Below are 22440 nucleotides of genomic sequence, written 5' to 3'. Positions count from 1 at the left end.
CCGCCGATCCGATCCTCGCCTGCCTGAAAAACGTCCTGCAGCAGCCGCTTGCCGATTAGCCGGGACCGTTGAAAGCTGCTGCGTCGATCCGGAACCTCCGTCTCTAGATGACGAACGTACAACATCAATGCCGGAAACGCGTTGCTGAAACTGGAGAAAGCAGGAGAAAGTTCGCCACCATCCTCAATCTCGGACTGCGATCCCGAAGTCCTACGAACCCGGACACGAACAGGATGATCCCTCCGCGCTGCATCTCCAGATCTGTGATCAGCATGCCTTTTGCGGGACCTGCTTACATCGCGAACCCCGGGTCCACCGCTCCTAAGGTGACGACGGGGTCGCAATTCAACTTCTGGACTCAGCCGTACCGGAGGTCTGGAACGCCGAGCCCGAGGTGCCCGTGCCTGCAGCTCAGGTATAGGAGGACAAGATGGTCCGGCAGTAAGCTCACCCATGCGGTCCAGAAGCCAGGATGTCCCATTCTCCAAAGCAGGGGACCTTATCCGCTCAATCAATGACTCAAGGTCTGCCATCAGGTAAGATCAGAAACTTTCCTTCTAAATTCAATAAATTGTGATGCTGTGATGCTGTGTGTACTGTTTATATAACGTTCCCTAAACACCTCAGATGCCCATACACCAATCAGTGAGGATGGGCTGCCCAGCAACAACCAGTGTCCCCTAGCTGACCCCTCTGCCCTCTAGTTCGCCTATCACAGGCCATGTCATGCCGCCCTTTCTGCCTAGCTGTCTCCAGGGCTCCCTGGAAGAGCAACAGCAGCAAATTCCTTGTACACTATGTTGAATGCTCCATTGGCTGCTGCTGACATAATTTTCATTTGGAGAGCTTATGTGCACAAGCAGGACAAACGTATGCTACTTGCTTTTGGTAGATTTATCAACATTAGGGAGGAAAATTAGACAGTCTCACTTTTTAAGTCCATGAAATGAAATGGTATCCACTACACTGTTTATAGACAATGTATTGTTCCATACCTCCCAGTTTTTAAAGTACTCTCTTGCTTTTCCAGGTAGCTGCCCCACTTTCTTGGACATTGGGAAGCATGGCCCAGTTGGGGGGGTTTCTCTGATCTCCCCTGACTGACCCCGGGAGTTGTAAAAGCAATATACGTCTGTGCTGTTCCACCTTCTGATGCTCTGTAGCTGAGTGTTAGTGGGTAGCCCTGACCATGCTCTCTTCTGGTGCCAGCCTTCCTGCTCCGCTCCTCTTGCCATACCTCCAACACAGGTGTCCCGATTTGGACACTTAAATTGTTGGGCTATGTGATTCCCAGATGACTAACCATAATTGAGCCAACAAAATGCACTGACCTAGGTTAGACTGGGTATAGTGTCTTCAGTGATCTTCAATGGGCTCAGCACTTAATCGGTGGAAAACTTGGTCCCTCTGTTAGGCACATTGTGGATAATAATACCTGTGGTGTCACTGAGAAGAAAATGCTAATCCCTTTAATAATAATACTAATAATGACTAATATTATTAGATATTATTAAAAATAGATATTCATTTCAGGAGATATCTATATTATAATTTGCTTGGGGCCCATCACGTTCATCACTGCTTATCCCAAAAAGCAAAACTCTAATGTTGAGCTTTAAGACATAATATGATCATACCTGCTTTTATTATGAAAGCTTTATGGAAGGCAATTTTAGGAAAGTCAAAATAACTATGCATAAAACTGTATTTAATCCTTGATTTAATGATCGATCTGGTAGATATGTTTACTTTTGCATCTTGAATGGAATGATTATGTTTCAAAATACTATTATTTCTGTCCTGAAACAGAACCCAGCATATAGCAGATTTGCAGATGAAGTTACAGAATACGCAACGAAGAGTATCCTTGCTACACCTATCATGAATGGTAAAGATGTAGTTGCTGTTATAATGGCAGTCAATAAAGTGAACGGCCCATATTTCACTCAACATGATGAAGATGTGAGTATTGTATTGTAATGTAAATGTCTTATCATTTCACCTTTGCTTTCTCTTTAAATGTTATGTTTTACTTAAAAAAAAACAACTATCAACTAGCTGCAGGCATGTCAGGCCCGTATGAAGTATACCTTACCAGATCATGGTAATGTACCTTACTTACGTTATTGTATTCTTTTCAGTTTCTGTGGCACCATCCTTTTTGCTCCTGATTACTTACAAATTACTACCCTTAATTACTACGAATATACATTCTTATTTGATGCTGTAAGTGCTGGGGATTAGGTTGCATTTTGTTCCCTGGGAGGCCAGGACAATATAGGAACTTATCCTATAGTTGGAGTTGAAAACGCTATTCATAGTTCAAATGTTATAATAAGAGAAATACAACAAAAAACATTCTTTTTCCCAAGTTTATCTCTATATATGAGAAGCCACGTAGTAAAATTAACAAAAAATGACATCATTTTATTGAAAGTTATGAAACATATGCAGTAATAAATACAAGTAGATTGCATATTGGTGACAGTACTCAGCACATCACTGGACAGGCACTCATAACAATTAAGTTCCACAATTGTGCTAAACAAACAAAATATAGGTACAAAATACACATGTCAAGAAGTATTGTACCTTTTTTGCATAATCGGTACAACTGCTTTTGAGGGTCACAAAAATAACACATAACTTAATTACTCTAAGTACAAAACATTATTTTTCATGACACTGTTTAAGAAATGTGTAGGGATCTGTTTAGGTATATAGAACAATTTGCTTGGAAATAATAAAAAAATGTATGTTTGCTTTTAAATGTTATGTTAATTGTTTACGACCTTCTAACGCACTTACTGTTTTTATAAACATTCCAGGCGTTGTTTACGACCTTCTAAAGCACTTACTGTTTTTATAATCATTCCAGGTGTTTTTGAAGTATTTGAATTTTGCCTCCTTAAATTTGAAAATTTACCACTTGAACTACCTGCATAATTGTGAGACTCGACGCGGCCAGGTAACATGTCTTACTTTGATTCTCCTGTCATATTTATTGTACCATTTTGAGGACCACGACGGAATATCCACTAGTGGCCTACATACAGTTTAAGATCACTGTACTTCAGTATCCTGGTAAATTTAGAGAATATAGAAAAATATTGTAATCGTCGTGTACCACCATACAGAGTATTAGCACTACAAATCTATGCGCAGACACACTCGCTAGCACACTAACGCTGATGGATGCTCTAAAACAGCACCAAACAGGAACATTGGTACTTGGTTATTCCACTACCCTGGTAGAAGTGTCTTAAAGCCCACTGCGACCTTTTGTTCACCTTCAGGGTATTGTGTACTTGACCTTCTGTTTATGGTTCCCAACTTCTGGATTGTTTCCCACTATGATACTTGCCATCTGTCCCAACTTGTGTCTGCCTAATGCTTGTGAAGTGTATGCCTGTCTCACTACTCTGTTGTATCATCCCTGGTAGTGCATGTGCGATTTGTCAACCTTGTGCTTCCAATTCTGTCTGGGCTGTTCTGTCATCCTCCAGACTGCTTGGGTCAGCAGTGTTTTGTAAGGGGTGTTCATTTTTGCTTCAGCGATCCAGACACTTGTGACTTAATGAAAACATTGTATTTTTGAGAAAGTGTTTTTCTGTTAGGTATATTAATCTCGGTATTTTTATGGTTTGTGTTTGTTTTGAGCCTAACCTTTTTCAGTAAGTTAAAATGTAGTAGTGTCATGCAATTTTGAACTTGGGTAGTTTAATGATAGTTAAGGTGCTTCTGTAATGTGTAACAAAATTGGAGTAAATTATACCTTTAATGACTGACTGAGAGGATAGTATATGAAGCAAGCTTTTAGGAAACTGAATACCTCTCAGTTAACCATTAAAGGTATAATTTTAATCCACTTTTGCTACATTTTTACACCGCTTATGATTTCTTTATTATAAAAGTACCCTGACTACTAACTATTCTCCTGGTTAACATGGTACCATCCTTTCTCTCTCTGGTTAACGATGAAATTTAAATGTTTGTATATTTGTTGTCTAGGTACTGCTATGGTCAGCAAACAAAGTGTTTGAAGAGCTGACAGACATTGAACGACAGTTTCACAAGGCCTTCTATACAGTCAGGGCCTATTTAAACTGTGATAGGTACTCTGTCGGCCTTCTGGATATGACAAAGGACAAGGTAAAGTATACATGATGCAATAATTAATCTGTCTAGGTATTATAGAAACATAGAATTTGGTTGCAGATAAGAACCATTTAGCCAATCAATTTTTCCTGACTCATTAATTCTTGATCTTGTCCATGGGCGTCCCCAGGATTTTTTCCCCTCTCCCAACCCAACATTTCATTAACTCCTCTCCATTGCCTACCATTGTTGGCTCAGGAGAGGGGTATCCTGGTTGGAGGTAAATTTTAGTTACCCATTAATAGTACCAATGATATGACTATGGTAGTAGTAGCTAACAGACCAGCATGTACTTGCGCAACATGAGAATTTTAGTTTACAATAGCAGGGGTGGTAAAGATTAGCCACAACTACCCCAGTCTACAATTCTTATGGTGACGCACTGTATCTTATAGGATCTGCAGTCAACAACAAAAAAGTTGGTGTAGTCCATCACAAGCCCAGTCTATGACTACAGTTCAGCTACCAATATGGCTAGCTGAATATTATTGTAAATGCAGTCAACAAAAATTTGTGTTTGTGTAGCCCCCAATGTTTATGGTTACTAGCTACTATTCCCATAACAATCAACTAGCAATGTTGCCTGCTTAATCAGTCAAGTAAAATAATGTTCTGTAGTGTAGCTCTGTGATGCACAGCAAACTTTTTGCAGCAGTCCTGATAACATTTGGCACTCAAAGTGCTGTTACATTTCTCATACTCAGCCAACCAACTGATGGCTAAGAATCATGAGATGTGCTTATTCGCTTTCCCATGATGCTTTACATACTTGACAGGCTGAAGGTCATGGGAAATGTGGTCACAACAGCTGGAGTATTAACTAACCCTAGCTGCAATACATGTTTGAAAAAAACTACCTTATGTCTGCAGAATGCAGATTGTGTCTCTGTCCAGACAGGGACTCTGTGCCTGTGGAGGACCAGGTGTACAGAATGAAAAAAAAAACACATTTTTTTTTGCGGTACTCCCCTGACTACCAGGTGTTTTTTTCTGTGTCTAGTTAACTTACTCTAAACAATCTACTGTTTCTCCTTCCCCTGCTCCCCTGTTCCAGTGGGAACTTCCATTCCTCTTGTCCCCTCTTCTCTGGACGCTCATGGTTTTGTCTCAGAATCAGGAAAACCTCACCTGTGCTATTTATTTTTCTCTTTTACCTCGTCCTTGTCCTCATTTACCATTGATCCTCTTCTTGATATTTATTAAGAAAACTTTTAGCATCCACAAATCTTAAAGCATACAATGTTTAGGGTTTTTTTTTGCATAATAAAATATATAAATATATATATGTGTAACTAAATTGTCTTGATTCTATTAGCCAATACACCAGAATATTTAAAGCACATGTTTTGACATTGAAGTGTAAAGTAACAGTGGATTCTGTTCTCAGGAATTTTTTGATCTGTGGCCTGTTCTAATGGGAGAAGTTCCTCCTTATTCTGGACCTCGGACTCCAGATGGAAGGGTAAGTTATAAAAAGAGTGATGATAATTTTTTGTTTTGTATTTTTAAGATATATTGCCTACACATAGCTATAACTTTGTTGGATAAGCTACAAGTCTACAAATAGTGCTCAACAGTCAAAACAGAGTTAGGCAAAGTGATTGTAGAAGGCTTCTGCTTGTGGAAGAATCGGCGGAAGAACTTACTGCCACAACTGAGATACAGCAAGTATCTCCCAAGGTGGTTCGTCATCTAACATGTCAGAAAGGTTATGCAAGACAGTGGGGAGTGTGTTGCTTATTTTATTTATTTTCAGGAGGCAGAGGACGATTAAAGGTAATTGATGAGTATTATTGGTGGAAAGAACTATTAATGTATAGCCTAGGAGTGATGAAGAGAGTAAATGGGGCTTCCTCTTGATGATAGGCGAGAAAGTGGCAGAGATGGAGGGATGTATCATACAAATGTAAACAGGAATGTTTCATACTTGTAATTATTATATTTAGGCTTAAGTGAAATAGACATGTTTCACATCTTTTTAAGAGCTAAAGCTAAAAACAAATACAATATGTTTCTGTCACAACATCAACTAGACATACACACACATACACATATATATATATGAATGCCTATAATCTATTTATTTGTTTAGGAAATTGTCTTTTACAAGGTCATTGATTACATCTTACATGGAAAAGAGGATATTAAAGTCATACCGTAAGTATCGTGATAATTTTCAATGCGGAATATAACACACTGTGCCATAACCCTCTTCCACATGTGAGAAGGTTATTGTGGAGGAAGACATGCAGGATTATTTGCTAACGTTCGAATTTAGTATGCGCTAAACTTAATGGTGGCTCACAGGGTGAGCTTCCATTGAGGTTAGGCCAGTGGCACAAGCTGTAATAAGCTTCCCGAGAGCTGGACAAATTGCAGATGTGCTGACTTGAATGTTGATGAGCTTGAGAATGGCATAATTGGCCACTAAAACCTTGTCAGTGAATACCCAGATAAGACAACTTGAAACATAATGACGTTTTAGTCTACTGATGTATATACCATATTTATATTTATTGTACACAGTATGGTGTCCAGTCTCTAACAAAGTTTTAGAACCTGCAAAAATACAGCTTTTAATCGCAATTAGTGGAGACACCAAATAGAAAAGACACTTGTAGAGATTGGGTAATAAATACCAATGCAGAGGGTCTCCCTGGAGCTCATTGACTTGGATGAATTGTTCTCAGTAAAAAAAAAACCCACAGATAAGTTGCATGTCTCCAAAAACACAGATAAGAAAGTACCCTTGAGTAACAAACATATAAAAGTATAAAATAAGCAAAATAAAACTTTGTGGCTTAACATAAAGGTCAGTTGGAAATAAAATATGTAAGTCAGAAGCGGAATAGAAACAGAAGCATGATTTATAAAATCCAAAGATACTAACAAAAACTGCAAAAGGGCAATTTGAGTAGCTACAGTAGAAAATCACTTGGACTGATCTACTGACGGTGGCAGAAGTGCAGTTACACAATGTTAAATGACCCAGTGGGAATATCGCAGCAGATCACACTGTGACTGCGGGGTAAAACTGTGAGAGGTCTGTGGGTGGTGGGAGAGATGTTTTAGTGTGAGTGTGTATCTGTAAGTGTGTGAATGTGTTTGACTGTGTGTACTATCAAATGCAATTGGTGAATTTAAATACGGTGCTGGTGCCTTTATAAATAAATGTAATGTGTAAATTATTTGAATATAATTCTTTTACTTGTATTTTCCAAGGAATCCACCTGCAGATCACTGGGCTTTAGTCAGTGGTCTTCCAACCTACGTAGCAGAAAGTGGCTTTGTAAGTAAAGTGCTTTTAAAAAAAGAATAGAGAAGTGTTGTTCTTGAGGATACCTGTGTTGGTTTACCAAGTAAATTTACCTTTGGCCACAGATTGATGGGCATCACTGTTGCCTCTATTTACTTAATTAAAGTAAGTGTAGTTGAGGAGTAAATGTCCATTTTACATGTTTACTACTGCCAACTGACATGCACACTTGAACTAAATGTTTTTCAAGTTGATGCAACTTGAAAAACAATATAATCTTGGTTACTCTTTAACTCTAAGTTACTTGCAACTTGTAAATACAAGCTGTAACAACTGTTATGAATGCTACTATAAATCCAGAATAAATGTAATTAAATAGAAAATAACTATTCAAATAAAAAGAAATTAAAATTGGGATCCCCAAAGCAGTGGTGTTTTGGGGCTGTTCTAGGGCAATACCTCCACCTCCATGATCGGCATCTCTGGTACAATAAAAGATGCTATGTGCCTTTAAGAAATGGAGCACTGGAATAAGATGTCATATTCTGACACACGGTATCTTAAAGGCACACATCACCATTTAATGTTGTCTATGGAGGCTGTGCTGGTATAGCATCCAAAGCCTAAATAGGCCAACTGGGGAGAACGAAGAACCAGCCCATTGTGTGGCAGGACACTGATGGGTTGGATCATTCACCCCGTTACTGCCGCCCCCACCCTGGACCTGCCACCCTAGGCATGGACCTAGTCAACCTATCCCAGGATACGTCACTGTCCCCAAGGCCCCCATTAATGAAAGCAGGACACCTAAGTAGAAAGACAGGGACAAGGCATTATTCAACCAGTTGGTGCTGCTGGTGCTTGAAACTATATATATATATATATATATATATATATATATATTTATTTATTTTTTTATAAAAAAAAAAATTTCCCCATATGTAATACAATATGTTGTATTACATTACCTTGTGGTTTCAGTAGGTTCTGGTCAACCTGTATGCGATTCTAAAAAAAAAAACAGGCCAAACTGTAGTTGTTAAAATAGTTATTTGCAACGAGTAACACAATGCATATAATATAATGGAGGAAGTGGAACAAGAATAAGGACAGGCAGATTGAATATATTTTCAAATATATATATATGATTCAATCCAGAATATTTAACTTTTCATAAAAGTTCCTTAACAGTTAGTACAGAAAAAATAGATGTATGTTTCTGGATAAATATGTTTTCCCAGTACTGGTTCAGTATATTTCTATAATGGACATATTGCTATTTTTTCATTTAACCCCTTCGTGACAAAGGCTGATTTTACTTTTTGTACCCTTCGTGACAATGGCCGTTTTAACATTTCTGCGCTGCTCGTGTTTAGCTGTAATTTTCTTCTTTCCCGTTTACTGAACCCACACACATTAGATATTGTTTTTTTCAGGACAAGAAGGGCTTTCTTTAGATGACATTGTTTTGATTGTATCATATTATTTACTATTAAAAAAAGTATAAAATATGGTGAAAAATTTAGAAAAAAATTACTGTTTCTAACTTTTAGTTGAAAAATCTTTTACTCATCTATAAAAGGTAATAAAAAAACCTGCTAAATAGATTCTACTATTTGTCCTGAGTTTAGAAATACCCAATGTTTTTATGTTTTTTTGCTTTTTTCTGCACGTTATGGAGCAATAAGTACAGGTAGCGTTTTGCTATTTCAAAGCCAATGCAATTTACCCCATCAACTCATATATTTTTAAAAACTAGACAGCCCAGGGTATTCCAAATGCTGGTATTTTAACCCTTTCCAAGCACTTATTCTACCATCAGCCTTTGTCAAACTTTATGGTAGTAATTTTTTTGCATTTGTTTTTTCACACACATTTTACTTTAGGTATGAATAAACAGGTTCTGGTATATGTCACTATCATAAAACACCCCAATATGTGTTTAGCAACATCTGCTGAGTACAGCGATACCTCACATGAATGATTTTGCCTGGCTGTTTGGGGGCAAAAGGGCCACATTTGGGGCATGCACATTTTTCAATGTTGAACTTTGGCATTTGGGGATCCACTGCCCATGCCCTATTTGGTACATCTTTGAGCCGGGCCATTTCAGTGTGCCCAATAAAGCTATATATTTTTGAAAACTAGACACCCCAGGGTATTTCAAATGCTAGTATTTTAACTCTTTCCATGCACCATATCTACCACCAGTCTTTGTCAAACTTTGTGGTAGTCATTTTTTTGCATTTGTTTTGTCACAAACATTTTACTTCAGGTATGAATTAAAAAGTTCTCGTATATGTCACTATCACAAAACACCCCAATATGTGTTCAGCAACATCTCCTGAGTACAGCGATACCTCACATGAATGATTTTGCCTGGCTGTTTGGGGGCAAAAGGGCCACATTTGGGACATGCACATTTTTCAATGTTGAACTTTGGCATTTGGGGATCCACTGCCCATGCCCTATTTGGTACATCTTTGAGCCGGGCCATTTCAGTGTGCCCAACAAAACCATATATTTTTGAAAACTAGACACCCCAGGGTATTTTAAATGCTGGTATTTTAACTCTTTGCATGCACACATTTTACCACCAGCATTTTTTTAAAGTTTGCAGTAGTATTTTTGTGTGTGTATTTTTCCCACACACACCTACTTTATGTATGAATTTGCAGCTCCTGGTATATGCCGTTGTCACACGACACCCCAATATGTGTTCAGCAACATCTCCTGAGTACAATGATACCCCACATGCATGGGTTTGTCATTTTTGGGGGGAACTAAAAGGCCACATTTGGTACGTGTGCATTTTTCTAATTGGAAATTAGATGTGTGGCCATCCTTCCCCCCGTGTTAATTGGGACCTTGTTGAATCCGGCCAATTCAATTTACCCCATCAAATCATACATTTTTTAAAAGTAGACACCCCATGGGCATTTAATATGCCAGTATTTTAACTCTTTCCATGCGAGAATTGTTTTAAGCTAATGTGCTAATTTTAGGACTTGCTCACAAAAATATATTTTTTATATATATATATATTTTTGCCTTTTTTTTTATTTTTTTAACATTTTTTTTCAACTTGAAGGTTCCCCTGATAGTGACATCAGTGGGAAATTATTTTTACATTTTACTGTTTTTTTACTATTTTTTTTCTAATTATTATTAATTTTATTTTATTTTTAATTTATTTTTTCTAATCACACTGTGATTAGAAAGCTGAGCTCCATTGACTTGCATGGTTGAATGCAGTGCCTATATTCAACCTGCAAGTGGAGCCAGAGTTCTCTAGAAGGTCAGGAGACCGTCTAGCGAACCTTTTCATCTTTATTATTTTTTTTCCCGGGCCGCCGCCATCTTGCTGATGGCGAAGATCACCGGCAGCTGCGGCTGTGACCGCTCTCCGGAGCGGTCACAGTCCATCCCCAGGTAAGTGTTTGGTGTCGCTGGATGCCTCCTGATCGAGGCATTCCAGCGACACCATTTAAGTTTAGGATCGTTGATCGCCTCCTAAACGCTTTTAAAACGGGCGTCCGCCGCCATACAAAGTATGGCGGATGTTGACGCCCCGGGGAGGGGCCAGAGATGGCCCCTTTGTGCCGATAATGGCGTTGCTGAATGCCTCGAGGTCGAGGCATTACAGCAACGCCGTTTCGGTGCAGAAAGCGAAAATAGATCGCTTTCTGCACCCGTTTAATGACGTGCCGGCCCATTTGTCGTTATCAACTTGAGTTTCGTGCCCGGACCGGCAATTGTCATCAAGGGGTTAAACTGATTGTGTGTTTATCATGACATGCTTGCCCACCAGTCATTTCAAACTAAATTGTTATTGCAGATTTGCAACATTATGAATGCAGCTGCTGATGAAATGTTCAAGTTTCAGGTAAGGATTGCAATTAAAATAAATAAATAAATAAATAAAGTGCTTTATTGCATGCAAAACATGCCTTTTAGTCAGTAAACATATTGCAGACTGTGACTTTCCTAAAGATTTTATGGGTAAGAAGAAGCAACGTAAGTGTATCACTCTATCTTAGAGGTTGGCAAGCCTCGTCTAGTATGGCACTCATGCACGGTATACTGTGCACAGAGTAGATGTATGTTTATCTTTTTTATAAGTGGGGTGCTGAACTTAACTCAATATGTGAACTGGACATTTGTGAGTTGCAGGTGAGTTCATGCAAGCTGGAATTTGTTTTTAATTCAGCCCAAAAACTTACATGAATTTTAACCACAATTTGGATTGCCATTGGTTCTAGTAAACCAATGTTTCTTGTAATCACGGCTTGAGCTAGTCAACCATACTTTATCTTACCTTTTTTTCAGAAAGAACCACTGGATGAAAGTGGCTGGGTAATTAAGAATGTCTTATCAATGCCAATAGTCAATAAAAAAGAAGAAATTGTTGGTATTGCCACTTTTTACAACAGAAAAGATGGAAAACCTTTTGATGAACAAGATGAAACACTTATGGAGGTAAGGGTTACACAAGTGTATCATTCATGTTTATGAACATACTATCATGTCGTTAAGGATGTAATCGTGCATTCTGTAGCATTGTCAGATGACTGCTTCAGTGTAATGGCATTTGGTATAAACGACAGATTTGAACCTTAAACAAAATAATAAAAGGTCTTAAGGGTGGGAAAAAAACCCTTGGCCACGAGGTGTTAAATGGTATATAAAAAAACCTTAAACCTTGCTACATGTATTTTTTAACCAGAACTATTTTTACAAATTTTTCCTTCACAGGTTCGTAGCTTTTCTTCGTCATAAAGTAATACATTAATACCACACATACATACATATTCAACAAAATAAAAATAAGCAAAAATACTTGAAAATTCAAGCCACATGTGACATACACAGTTTCTGAGTGGCAGGTGTTTAATTTTGCAATATTTTTAAACTGGTGATTTTACTGTAAACACTTAGCTTAACCTCTTAATGACCAAAGAGACTTTGTACCCTAAAGACCAAAGCTTCATGCCATTTTTATGACCTTACATTTGTTCAACCATAATTCTCCTTTTTCATGTTTAGTGTACATACAAGTGTATTCATTGATGTGGCATATTTATGTACACAGCCATAATGATGCATGCAAATTAGTTAATAACTTTATTTTCAATAATCCTACAGAAAGATGTCATGTGATTTTCCAGAGGGTAAAACCTATGAATTATAATTTATTACAATTAATCTTGATGTACCACATACAAATGTCTTGAGGTTTAAATACTGTCTCTCCTAGTCTTTGACTCAATTCCTCGGCTGGTCAGTACTGAACACAGACACCTACGATAAGATGAATAAACTCGAGAACCGCAAGGATATCGCTCAGGATATGGTGATGTACCACGTCAAGTGCAGCAAGGATGAAATGCAGGACATTGTGGTACTTTTACAACTGTTGTTCTTCTTTTATTGTTTTCTATTTTTTGGTATCTCTTATTTAAAGAACCTAGGTGCCTCAGTACCTTGTTTTTTGTTCTAATGTTGTAAATTTTTACTAACACTGTCTAGTAAATTTGTGAATATTCACTACTACAATAAGTGTCTATCATCTGTTTCTTGATGTCTAATATTTTGACTGTTTATTAGAATTAATTGCAATTACCGTATATTTCCCCATGTACCAAGACTCACCTTTTTTCGAAAAATTTGGGGTGTAAAAACAGAGTGCATCTTATACAGTGGTTTTAGATTTTTTTTTTCCCGCTTACCTCTGTGTTGCTCAGCAGTGTCTCTTGTTCCTTCAAGGAATCCAGTGGAGTCACGTGAATGTACATCACATCACATGACTCCGCTCCATTCCTGCTCCCCTGGGCGAGCGGCACCGGAAGATCTGCAGTTCAGGTAAGGGTGGGGGAGGGTGTATGAGTCTGCGTGAATGAGGGAATGAATGAATATGTGTGTGTGATGTGTAAGTAGGGGGGTAGGGCACAGGGAGGCTGAAAGTGATGTGCATGTGTTGGCTGCTTGTGCATAATAGGAGTGTGATTGCTATATTAAATATACATTATTGCTTACAGCAATAATACTCCTATCATGCCCAGGCATACCCAGATTCCAGCACAGCTAACATCACATCCTGGAACCTGGGCATGATAGAAGTGTAATTTTCGGGCCCCAAAATTAAGGTGTGTCTTATACATGGGAGCATCTTATACATGGGGAAATACGGTAATAATTCATAGTTTCTCAACCTGACAATGTGGGCCTTAAATTGCTATTAATGTTTAGCAATTCATTTATAACATTTTAGAAACATAGCAACATAGAATTTGAAAGGAGATAAGATCCCTTCAGTCTGCCCATTTTTTTTCCTGCCTTCCCCACCTTTATAACAATTTCGTGTACTGGTTTGAATTGCAGTCAGCAACCACAGAACTTTTCCTGATGGCTTTGGAAAGCTTTAATGTCACCCCTGCCATTAAAAAGCCATTCCAGGCTCTCCTTTTTATTTGATCAGTGACTCACTGAAAGACATGAATGAAATCCTTTGAAAGATTAACAAATCTGTAACTTTGGTTGTTATGCTTTAAATATTTGTGTATAAGAAATAGTGTCCCACTTCTTTTTACCTGAAACATATATACCCATAGAGCTTATAAAAAAAATATGAAATTCTGTTGAAGAACAAAACAGGTATTTTTATAATAATTATGGTAGCTTGAATGCAACATTAAAAATGTTTTTTTTTTAAAACTTGACTTGTCTTATACCATATTTTTTTACCAATCATTGGGAATGTGGATTTTTCATTTGCCCTTTTGGATTAATATTGATGCTGGCGAATACTGTAAAACACAATCTGCATTACAACTATCATAAAGGCATAAATTTGATACATTCAAAAAAGCTTAACTTTTTTAATACAGCTAAACTAGTTGTCTCAGGTCATCTTCTGGACTGTCTATGAAGTCCATTTTCTTTACATCTAGAGTAGTATTCTAGTCTAAATATATAATGTATGGTGTACATATACACAGGGGTAATGATTATAACAACCTAATGTGTAATACACTTTTAGAAAAGAAGCAATATGTGAGAGTATAGAATTATTCACAAAAATCTTTCATCAAGAAGGCTCATCAGTTCTACGCCTTCCAATTCCACTATTCTAAAAGACAAATAAAAAGCCAATGGCACAGTATCATAATCCAGAAGTGCAGGTATGAAGATATAATTTTTTCCTATGTACTATATTTGCTCCTTATTTTGGTGATAAATTGCTTATATGTTTGGAGGAAAATTCTACATATTGCTGGAGTATATATATATATATATATATATATATAATATTATAATTTTTTGTGATAATTTGGTTGTTGTATTGTTAATATGTTATTATAAATGAGAAACCACAAGACAAAACCAGAAAAGTGTGTTGCTGCTATATTCTCTCTCAATGGAAAAGTACTAACATAAAGTAAGTGGATATCATTATGAAGCTCTGGATTGGACTAGGGCTGCGTGGGTGACATGCAGTTTAAGTAAACATGATTTCTGAAGAAAGGAAGAAAGTGAACACATTTCATAACACCACGGGTACTGAGTGACAAAAAGATTAGCTAATTCCCCTCTTACCGTATAAAATAGGTAAAGTTATTCCTAGCATATTCTAAGCATATATTTCATCTTAAAGGAATCCACTTGATTCATAAAATTTGCGGGACTATAATTACATTTTACCTGGATGGACGATATCCAAAGCTATTTGTTGTTGATTAAGAAATAATTAGCTATATATATTTATATTTATCATAAAACTATTAAACAAGGAGACGCAGAAACACTTTCCTGATGGACAGTCATAACTCCATGTACCTACCATGAACAGTATCAGCTTTATTGTATGGAGCACAAGGACGGGCGTAGGCCTGGAATCTGGCACAAGCGGCACACATATACCATATGTCTTATATAATATTACCTTAGCATATTCTGACAAAGACAGAACATTTTAAGTTTATGGGCCCAAATAAGGCAATGAGAAATCATAAAATTAGCATCAAAACATGAAAGGAAAATGTAGCGAAAGTTAACATTAAACATTTGCCATCAGAAAACAGAAGAGCATGTTTTATAGCTATAAGGCTGGCAACTGTAGCGTTAGCTAGACAGGTTGGAGCAGAGTGTGGTGGAGACAGCCCTGTGTAGGGTAGAGACAGGGCCGGCCCGACAATGGAGCCAAGTGGGGCAACCGCTCCAGGCGGCACTTTTGAAGGGGCGGCACTTTGAGAGAAAGGGGCGCCGAGTGGTTTTCGCTTACCAAGCTGTCAGTACCCGCTCGGCGCCCCTCTCTCTCTCCTCTGCGGCGAGTCTCCCTGTTCGGTCTCGGTGCCGGCTTGTAATGCTGAGTGCCGGAAGATTTCCGGCGCTCAGCATTACAAGCCGGCACCGAGACCGAACAGGGAGACTCGCCGCAGGACTGCTGAAAGGTAAGTACAAGGGGGTGGGAGGGACGGAGGGAGAGGAAGGGTAGATAATGGGGGGGGCGGCAGGGACGAAGGGAGAGGAAGGGTAGATAAGGGGGGGGGCGGCATTTTAAAATTCGCCCCAGGCGGCATTTTGCCTTGGGCCGGCCCTGGGTAGAGACTTGTTAGAGCCTTATATAATTAACTTTCCATGGATATGGGTTACTATATAAGGGAATAATGAAGTACACTACCTTGTTGGTAGTTTAAGAAAAAACTTGATTGTCCTATCATAAGACCTTGGACTTCTTAACTGAAATATTCCCATTTTTGCGTCTCCTTTTTCACTGTGGTATATTTTCAATGTTGTTATATTGAAAGAACAATTATAAGTTATATTATGCTACTCTAATGAATTACTTTTTTTTTTATCATTTTTTAGCCAACGCGCGAAAAGCTTGGGAAGGAGTTTGAACAGTGTGATGAGGATGAAATTGGGAAACTTCTTGTAAGAACTAAACTCATATGTTTCATTAGATAAGCTACGCTATATCATTATTTAACAAATGATGTAATAAAATCAAAGGTATTGGTTAAATACTGTAAAAATTGTACAAATTTTCTTTTAATTTCTCTAGAACAGAAGATAATGATATAACAAAATAACTATACCAAATCATCATAAATTGGAATAAAATGGAAAATAAGTACAGTGGTATTTTATGTACAGGAAGAAACAAGAATCTTGCTCTCTCTATTTATTGTGATTTTATGGCATAAATATACAGTATATGGTACATTCCAAATGTTTTTGAAAATCTTCAAATAATAATAATTGATGTCCAGAAATCAGAAACTACTATTAATCATACTCATTCAATCATAAAAAACATACATCAATGCACATTTTATGTATCTACAGAAAAAAGAATTACCTGGACCCCAAAAATTTGAAATTTATGAATTCCGATTCTCTGACTTTGACTGCACTGAATTAGATCTTGTGAAATGTGGAATCCAAATGTATTATGAGCTTGGAGTTGTAAAAAAGTTCCAGATCCCACCAGAAGTAAGTAAGCAAGCGCCATTTTCATGTACAGGGAAGCAAATATCATGTTATATTATGTCTTTCAAATAACACTAATTCACTAATAAATAGAATTGTGTGGTATTAAAGGTGTCGTTCCATTTGCTCTGCTAATGTAGCATTTTTACAGTTGACAAATCCAGATTATACAGAGAAACTATTGTTCTTTCCCCACATTTTTGTTTTCTCAGGGAGTGATTAATTTAAGGCTCTCGTTGTGTGACACATGGAAAGTGCATGGATATGTTAGAAAGCTTTGTACTATGACAGCAGGAAAAGGCAAATTAAAACTCACGACCTGTGTCCTAACCTTTTTAAGGCAATAATATCATGATGGATATGCTTGATGTTCTCTATAATATAAAGCATGCATAAAAACATTCTGTGTGTACTTGTGAATATGCTTCAAAACTGGAGCACCATGTCCAGGGTCCTCCCTAACATGTAGTCAAAGCGGGCTCAAGTCTACAGTGCTGATCTGCTAGTGGGGGCCGCCACAATGGAGGCACCAGAAACTTAGTTATTCTAGGCTGGCCCATTTCACGTTAAAAATTATTATACTTAGATTTAAATACATCATTAATCCGTTGCTGATAACACTACATTAGAATAATCTCTAGATTCTACATGCTCAGTGTATTTGTTCCTGTTTTTCCAGGCACTTATAAGGTTTATGTATGCAATGAAGAAAGGATACCGAAAAGTCACCTACCATAATTGGCGTCATGGGTTCAATGTTGCCCAAACAATGTTTACTCTTCTCATGGTATGTTTCCCCCCACAATATACCGTATCTAAAATTAGACCTCTCTCTAGCAGGGTTAATGCATGTCCTTTAATTATTATTACAGACTGGCAAACTGAAGCGCTACTACACTGACCTTGAAGCAATGGCTATGGTCACGGCAGGATTTTGCCATGATATTGACCACCGAGGAACAAACAATCTTTACCAAATGAAGTAACTGCTTTTTTATACTTATAAACCAAGAATGTAAGACTCTTTTCTGAGGATATAATGGTGGCATATTGACCCATTACCCTGGTGCCTTTAAAAACTATACTTGTAATGTAGCCATGTATGCAGCCACAGTATGCATCTTATGAAATAATATTTGCTTTATTTACATTATTCCAGCTTACTTTCTTTTTTAAGATAGTTTTGAATATTTTTTTTTAATTTAATAGATCTCAGCATCCTTTGGCAAGATTGCATGGATCTTCAATTCTGGAAAGGCACCACCTGGAGTTTGGAAAGTTCTTACTAGCTGATGAGGTGAAATTAATGTAGTTTAAATACAGTGATTGCTTATTTTAGACTCTATAGTCAACATTTAATATCATTTTATAGCACACACATCTCTATTTAGGTAAAATAAATTCAGATCTTTAATGGGCAGACTAGATGAGCTAAATAATAATAATAATTTACTAATTTGAAATCTGGGGAAGTGGTTGACAATATGGGTAAGGAGCACATTGCTCGTAGCTATTACTCTGATTTTTTGGATTTGCTCTAATATTTATTATAAAAGTGCCTTATATATTCACTTATTCCATAGTGAGGATTTTGAACCATGTAAAATTGATTATGATTATAGAATAGATAGGTGCACTCTATATAGAGTAAGATACAATTGTACTTGAATGATTCAGCACTTTATAATTCTTATGATGGTTTACATGCACTCAAGACACTTTATATATACATAGCCAAATTGCCTCCATATGCTCTGATTACTTTCCTATTATAACCTCTGTTGTCTATATAATGAAATGTTTTTTATGAATTGAATATTTGTATAATAAAATAATATATTTTATATAAGGGCTTGTGTGCAACTCCCTTTTTTTTCTGTCAGGTGTACAAGTTTACAGGAGTTCCCCTGTTTTGAGGATGAGATCCTTTATACATGCCACAATATCTATAACATTATGTTATTTGTGAAAAGTGTGGTTGGATTCTTTTGTGTTATAATTTGAAATCTGGTTGTAACTTTGAGGAAGTACCTGTTGATCTCATGGTTGACATAGAGAAGTCGGACATTGTCAGGGATACATAAAGCTTCTTATAGGTGCCACCTATAGGCAAAGTAGGCGCCCGCCGGCCATGGTCATTCATTAGAAGCGTGGCTCGCGGTCACGATGGAGAGGAGTGGGGTATAAGTGGGTGTGGCACAAGAGGAGAGGTTTGTGTGGGTGGAGCCAGGGGCGGCAAAATTATGTTTTGCCTAGGGTGGCAAAAATCCTTGCACCAGCCCTATATAGAAACATAGTTCCTTTCTCAAACAATGCATATTAAGTATGTTGTAAGTACTCTCAGAAGCATTGTTTAAAAGCAAAAAAAAAAAAGATAGTCAGCATATACTTACCTAAGGGAGAAGCTTATCACCCACTCCTCGGCATTAATGTGTACATAATGGTTGGGGTTATTTTTGTGCTATGAATTGTTTCATATGACATCTAAAAAAGATACTTTTCCATTATGCTAGACAATGAATATATACCAAAACCTAAACAGAAGACAACACGAACTTGTCATCCATCTTATGGATATCGCTATCATAGCAACAGATCTGGCACTTTATTTCAAGTAAGTTGTAATAAAGTAGACGAGCACTGCAAAACACTGCATTTTACGCAATCAAAAGTGTGTTTTGATGTAATTTAAATGGAATTTTAAAACTGTAAATATTTAATGAACAGTTAGTTTATGAACAGATCTATTTAGCTAATCTTTAACGTACCGAATTGAGCTTTCTGCATGCCAGGTAGGCTGCTAAGGATGATCAAGCATAGGAAATACAGAAACAAAGCAATAAAACATATTTACAAATACACAACAGCAGGATAGACAGAAAATTAGAGATGCCATGGCATAAACAAACAGAGCCAAAAAAAGCTATTTGCCGTTTCTTTTGCCTTTGATCAAGGCCTGTGCATGAGAGAAAGCTACAGGCAGGCAAAGGAATTGTAAGAATCACAAGAAAACAAATGATAAAAAGGATTATTAGATACAGATCTGTGCTGATGTACTCCCAAAGTCCCTCTCTCTTTTTCCCTTGCAGAACTTTTTTTCCTACTTCTTGCAGTGTCTTTGTTAGAAGTAGGACAAATACACAAGACTCTTTCACCAAGCAACCCCCAGCCACATATACTGCGGAAGGGGGGGGGGGGCATAGGGTTCAATCAATTTTAAAGATGACCCTGACTACAAGTGGTTATAATAATATATTATATACATATGTATATACATTATACACATATATTTGCAAATCCGTACCAGTCATTAATATTTTTGTAGTCAAGAATTGTGTTGCCATTATTGTAAAGTATAGTGATCCAATAGGAAACCTGGTTGATTGCATGTTTTTCTTTTCATAGAAAAAGAACAATGTTTCAGAAAATTGTTGACCAGTCCAAAACATATGATGATGTCCAGAAGTGGACTGAATATTTATCTCTTGAAACAACAAGGAAAGAAATAATCATGTAAGCATAAGTTCAAATGTATAATACCAAATTTGTATGAAAAAAAGGATAGCCTGAATGTTAAGCTTCCAATTGTGCTGTCAACAATTGTGAGAGGGAATATTTGCTCATTTTGCATTCTGTTAAATCATGCAGTCAGCAACATATTTGGGTCCAGGCCAACTAGCTGTAGGGTGGCAGGTTCAAGGGGAGAGTATCTGCAAATCCTTTAGGGGTGATTAAGGAGATCACATATCTGCCTTGTAACCCATCTATTTACACTATGGAGTTACTACCTACAGCATCCATGGCTGCATTTCATCAAGAGGTAGAGTGGCAGGATATGACATCATTTTCCACCACTCAGTGAAAAGGGACGTTAACAGAGAGACGAGTGTCAGTGGCAGCTCGGTCAGGCCTAGGGCGGCCCCCAGCTTAAATGCGCCACTGCATACAGCACCTCCTGCTCAAACACTTAACAGTGGATTAAAAGAGACAACAAAGCATTATGAAAAGTGCTACAGACTACAGTTCTTTCACTCAGTCTGCATTACAACCTTTCTGTCACTGTGAAGGTGGCTAAATCATTAAAAATAAAACTGTTTCACATATGCATAACATGGCAGCCTGAAGCAAGGTGGCCATAGCATATCAAAAGCCCTATGCAAAAGCCTCACAAGGGCGTCCCTCCAAAATACACACAGACACACCGACGAGCAAACGTGCATGCTAACACTATAACTGTGTCATGTTTATGATTTGAGGATGTGGGTAAACAGCTATACTATCACCAGTAAGTGTTTGACATGTAACTATGTGCTTGACACTTTACTATTAGGGTAGAAATTACATTTACTTCTCAAAGCCAGCTGAAGCTGTAATTGTGTTTGATTTATATAAAAATAATTTAAGCTTTCATATTAAGAATGTTTAAAAAAAAATTGCCTTTGATTGTAACAACCCAAACATAGAAAAATAGAATTTGTTAGCAGATACGACACATTTTAGCCTATCTAGCCAACCCAGGAGGCAAGGGAGCAATTACCCCAACATGCCTCTACAAAACTGATCACAAATTGTTTGACCTGGAACAGTCCTCAGTTCACTAGAGTTTTGACTGGCAAAAAAACCCATTGAAATCATGTGCGGGGTCAGCCAAACACATCTTCTGCAAGACAAGAAGTTGGAGGGAGTGGAAACCCTTCATGGAAAAAACAATAATTTAACGGTCACACTTAGCTGCCATATTCATCACGGGGCATATCATAACTAGAGTGTCTCTTTCAGTTCCTTCACTGTTTAAACTTCCACTTCTGCTGGAAGACAATTCCACTTTATCTACCCCCCTCTCTGTGAATCCCAACAGTGTGATATTTATATATGGGTTAATAGGTCTACAAGCAACGTTGCAGGAAGAAGCAGGGACATCTTTGCAGAAGCATTAACTAGACTTTGCTCATTGAACATGTGTACGGAATACTTAAAGCACTCAAAATAGGTTTGTAAACTTTACACCACATGTAACAACAGATCATTCATTAACCTTGCAAGCAATTTTACGCAAGACACTTAACATTCTAAGATTTAGGGAGACAGTTAATGTATGGTGGTTGGACCTGAGAAGTAAATGTTATTAATATTTGGGTGGGTAATATTGATTAGTAATTATGGTTATTCGACAGGGCCATGATGATGACTGCTTGCGACTTATCTGCTATCACTAAACCTTGGGAAGTCCAGAGCAAGGTCAGTTGCCACCCCTAATGAAGAAAAAAGGATGTATTTGCTGATTTGAAATGTATTGCTTATTCAAAATAAAGCTTTGTAGTATTCCGAGAGTCACATATGTAGAACAAAGGCTAAGGAGAATGTAATGAATAACTTATTTAGAAGTACATACCTTTCTAATATTTTTCTTTATTAATCATTTATTAGCTGTGTATCATATAAAAATGAATCCCATTTTTAGCGCTGTTATATGCAACTTTTTGAATAACTAAGCAGCAGCTGGAAATGGAGTTGAAGTAATAGAATTAAAAAAA

General features: G+C 37.4%; 1 protein-coding gene across 1 annotated transcript in view; it reads left to right on the top strand.

The window, feature by feature from the left end:
* LOC149284301 (rod cGMP-specific 3',5'-cyclic phosphodiesterase subunit beta-like) overlaps positions 1-22440 on the top strand; it is a 35309-nt gene that overhangs the window by 11127 nt on the left and 1742 nt on the right. The window contains exons 2-18 of the mRNA XM_089496852.1: positions 1810-1962; positions 2879-2968; positions 4012-4152; positions 5546-5620; positions 6251-6315; positions 7381-7447; positions 11253-11300; positions 11744-11893; positions 12672-12815; positions 16283-16348; positions 16763-16909; positions 17586-17693; positions 17779-17888; positions 18116-18203; positions 19420-19520; positions 20312-20419; positions 22081-22144. Of these exons, the coding sequence (XP_089352978.1) occupies positions 1810-1962; positions 2879-2968; positions 4012-4152; positions 5546-5620; positions 6251-6315; positions 7381-7447; positions 11253-11300; positions 11744-11893; positions 12672-12815; positions 16283-16348; positions 16763-16909; positions 17586-17693; positions 17779-17888; positions 18116-18203; positions 19420-19520; positions 20312-20419; positions 22081-22144 (1725 nt within the window). The remainder of the gene's footprint in view (positions 1-1809; positions 1963-2878; positions 2969-4011; positions 4153-5545; positions 5621-6250; positions 6316-7380; positions 7448-11252; positions 11301-11743; positions 11894-12671; positions 12816-16282; positions 16349-16762; positions 16910-17585; positions 17694-17778; positions 17889-18115; positions 18204-19419; positions 19521-20311; positions 20420-22080; positions 22145-22440) is intronic.

Source organism: Sceloporus occidentalis, unplaced genomic scaffold (assembly GCF_023333645.1).
Source record: "Sceloporus occidentalis isolate IW3139 unplaced genomic scaffold, rSceOcc1.0.p SCAF_95, whole genome shotgun sequence".
In the NCBI taxonomy this organism is placed as follows: Eukaryota; Metazoa; Chordata; class Lepidosauria; order Squamata; family Phrynosomatidae; genus Sceloporus; species Sceloporus occidentalis.
The sequence above is the reverse complement of the archived record's forward strand: the minus strand, read 5'-3'. Positions and strand labels throughout refer to the sequence as shown.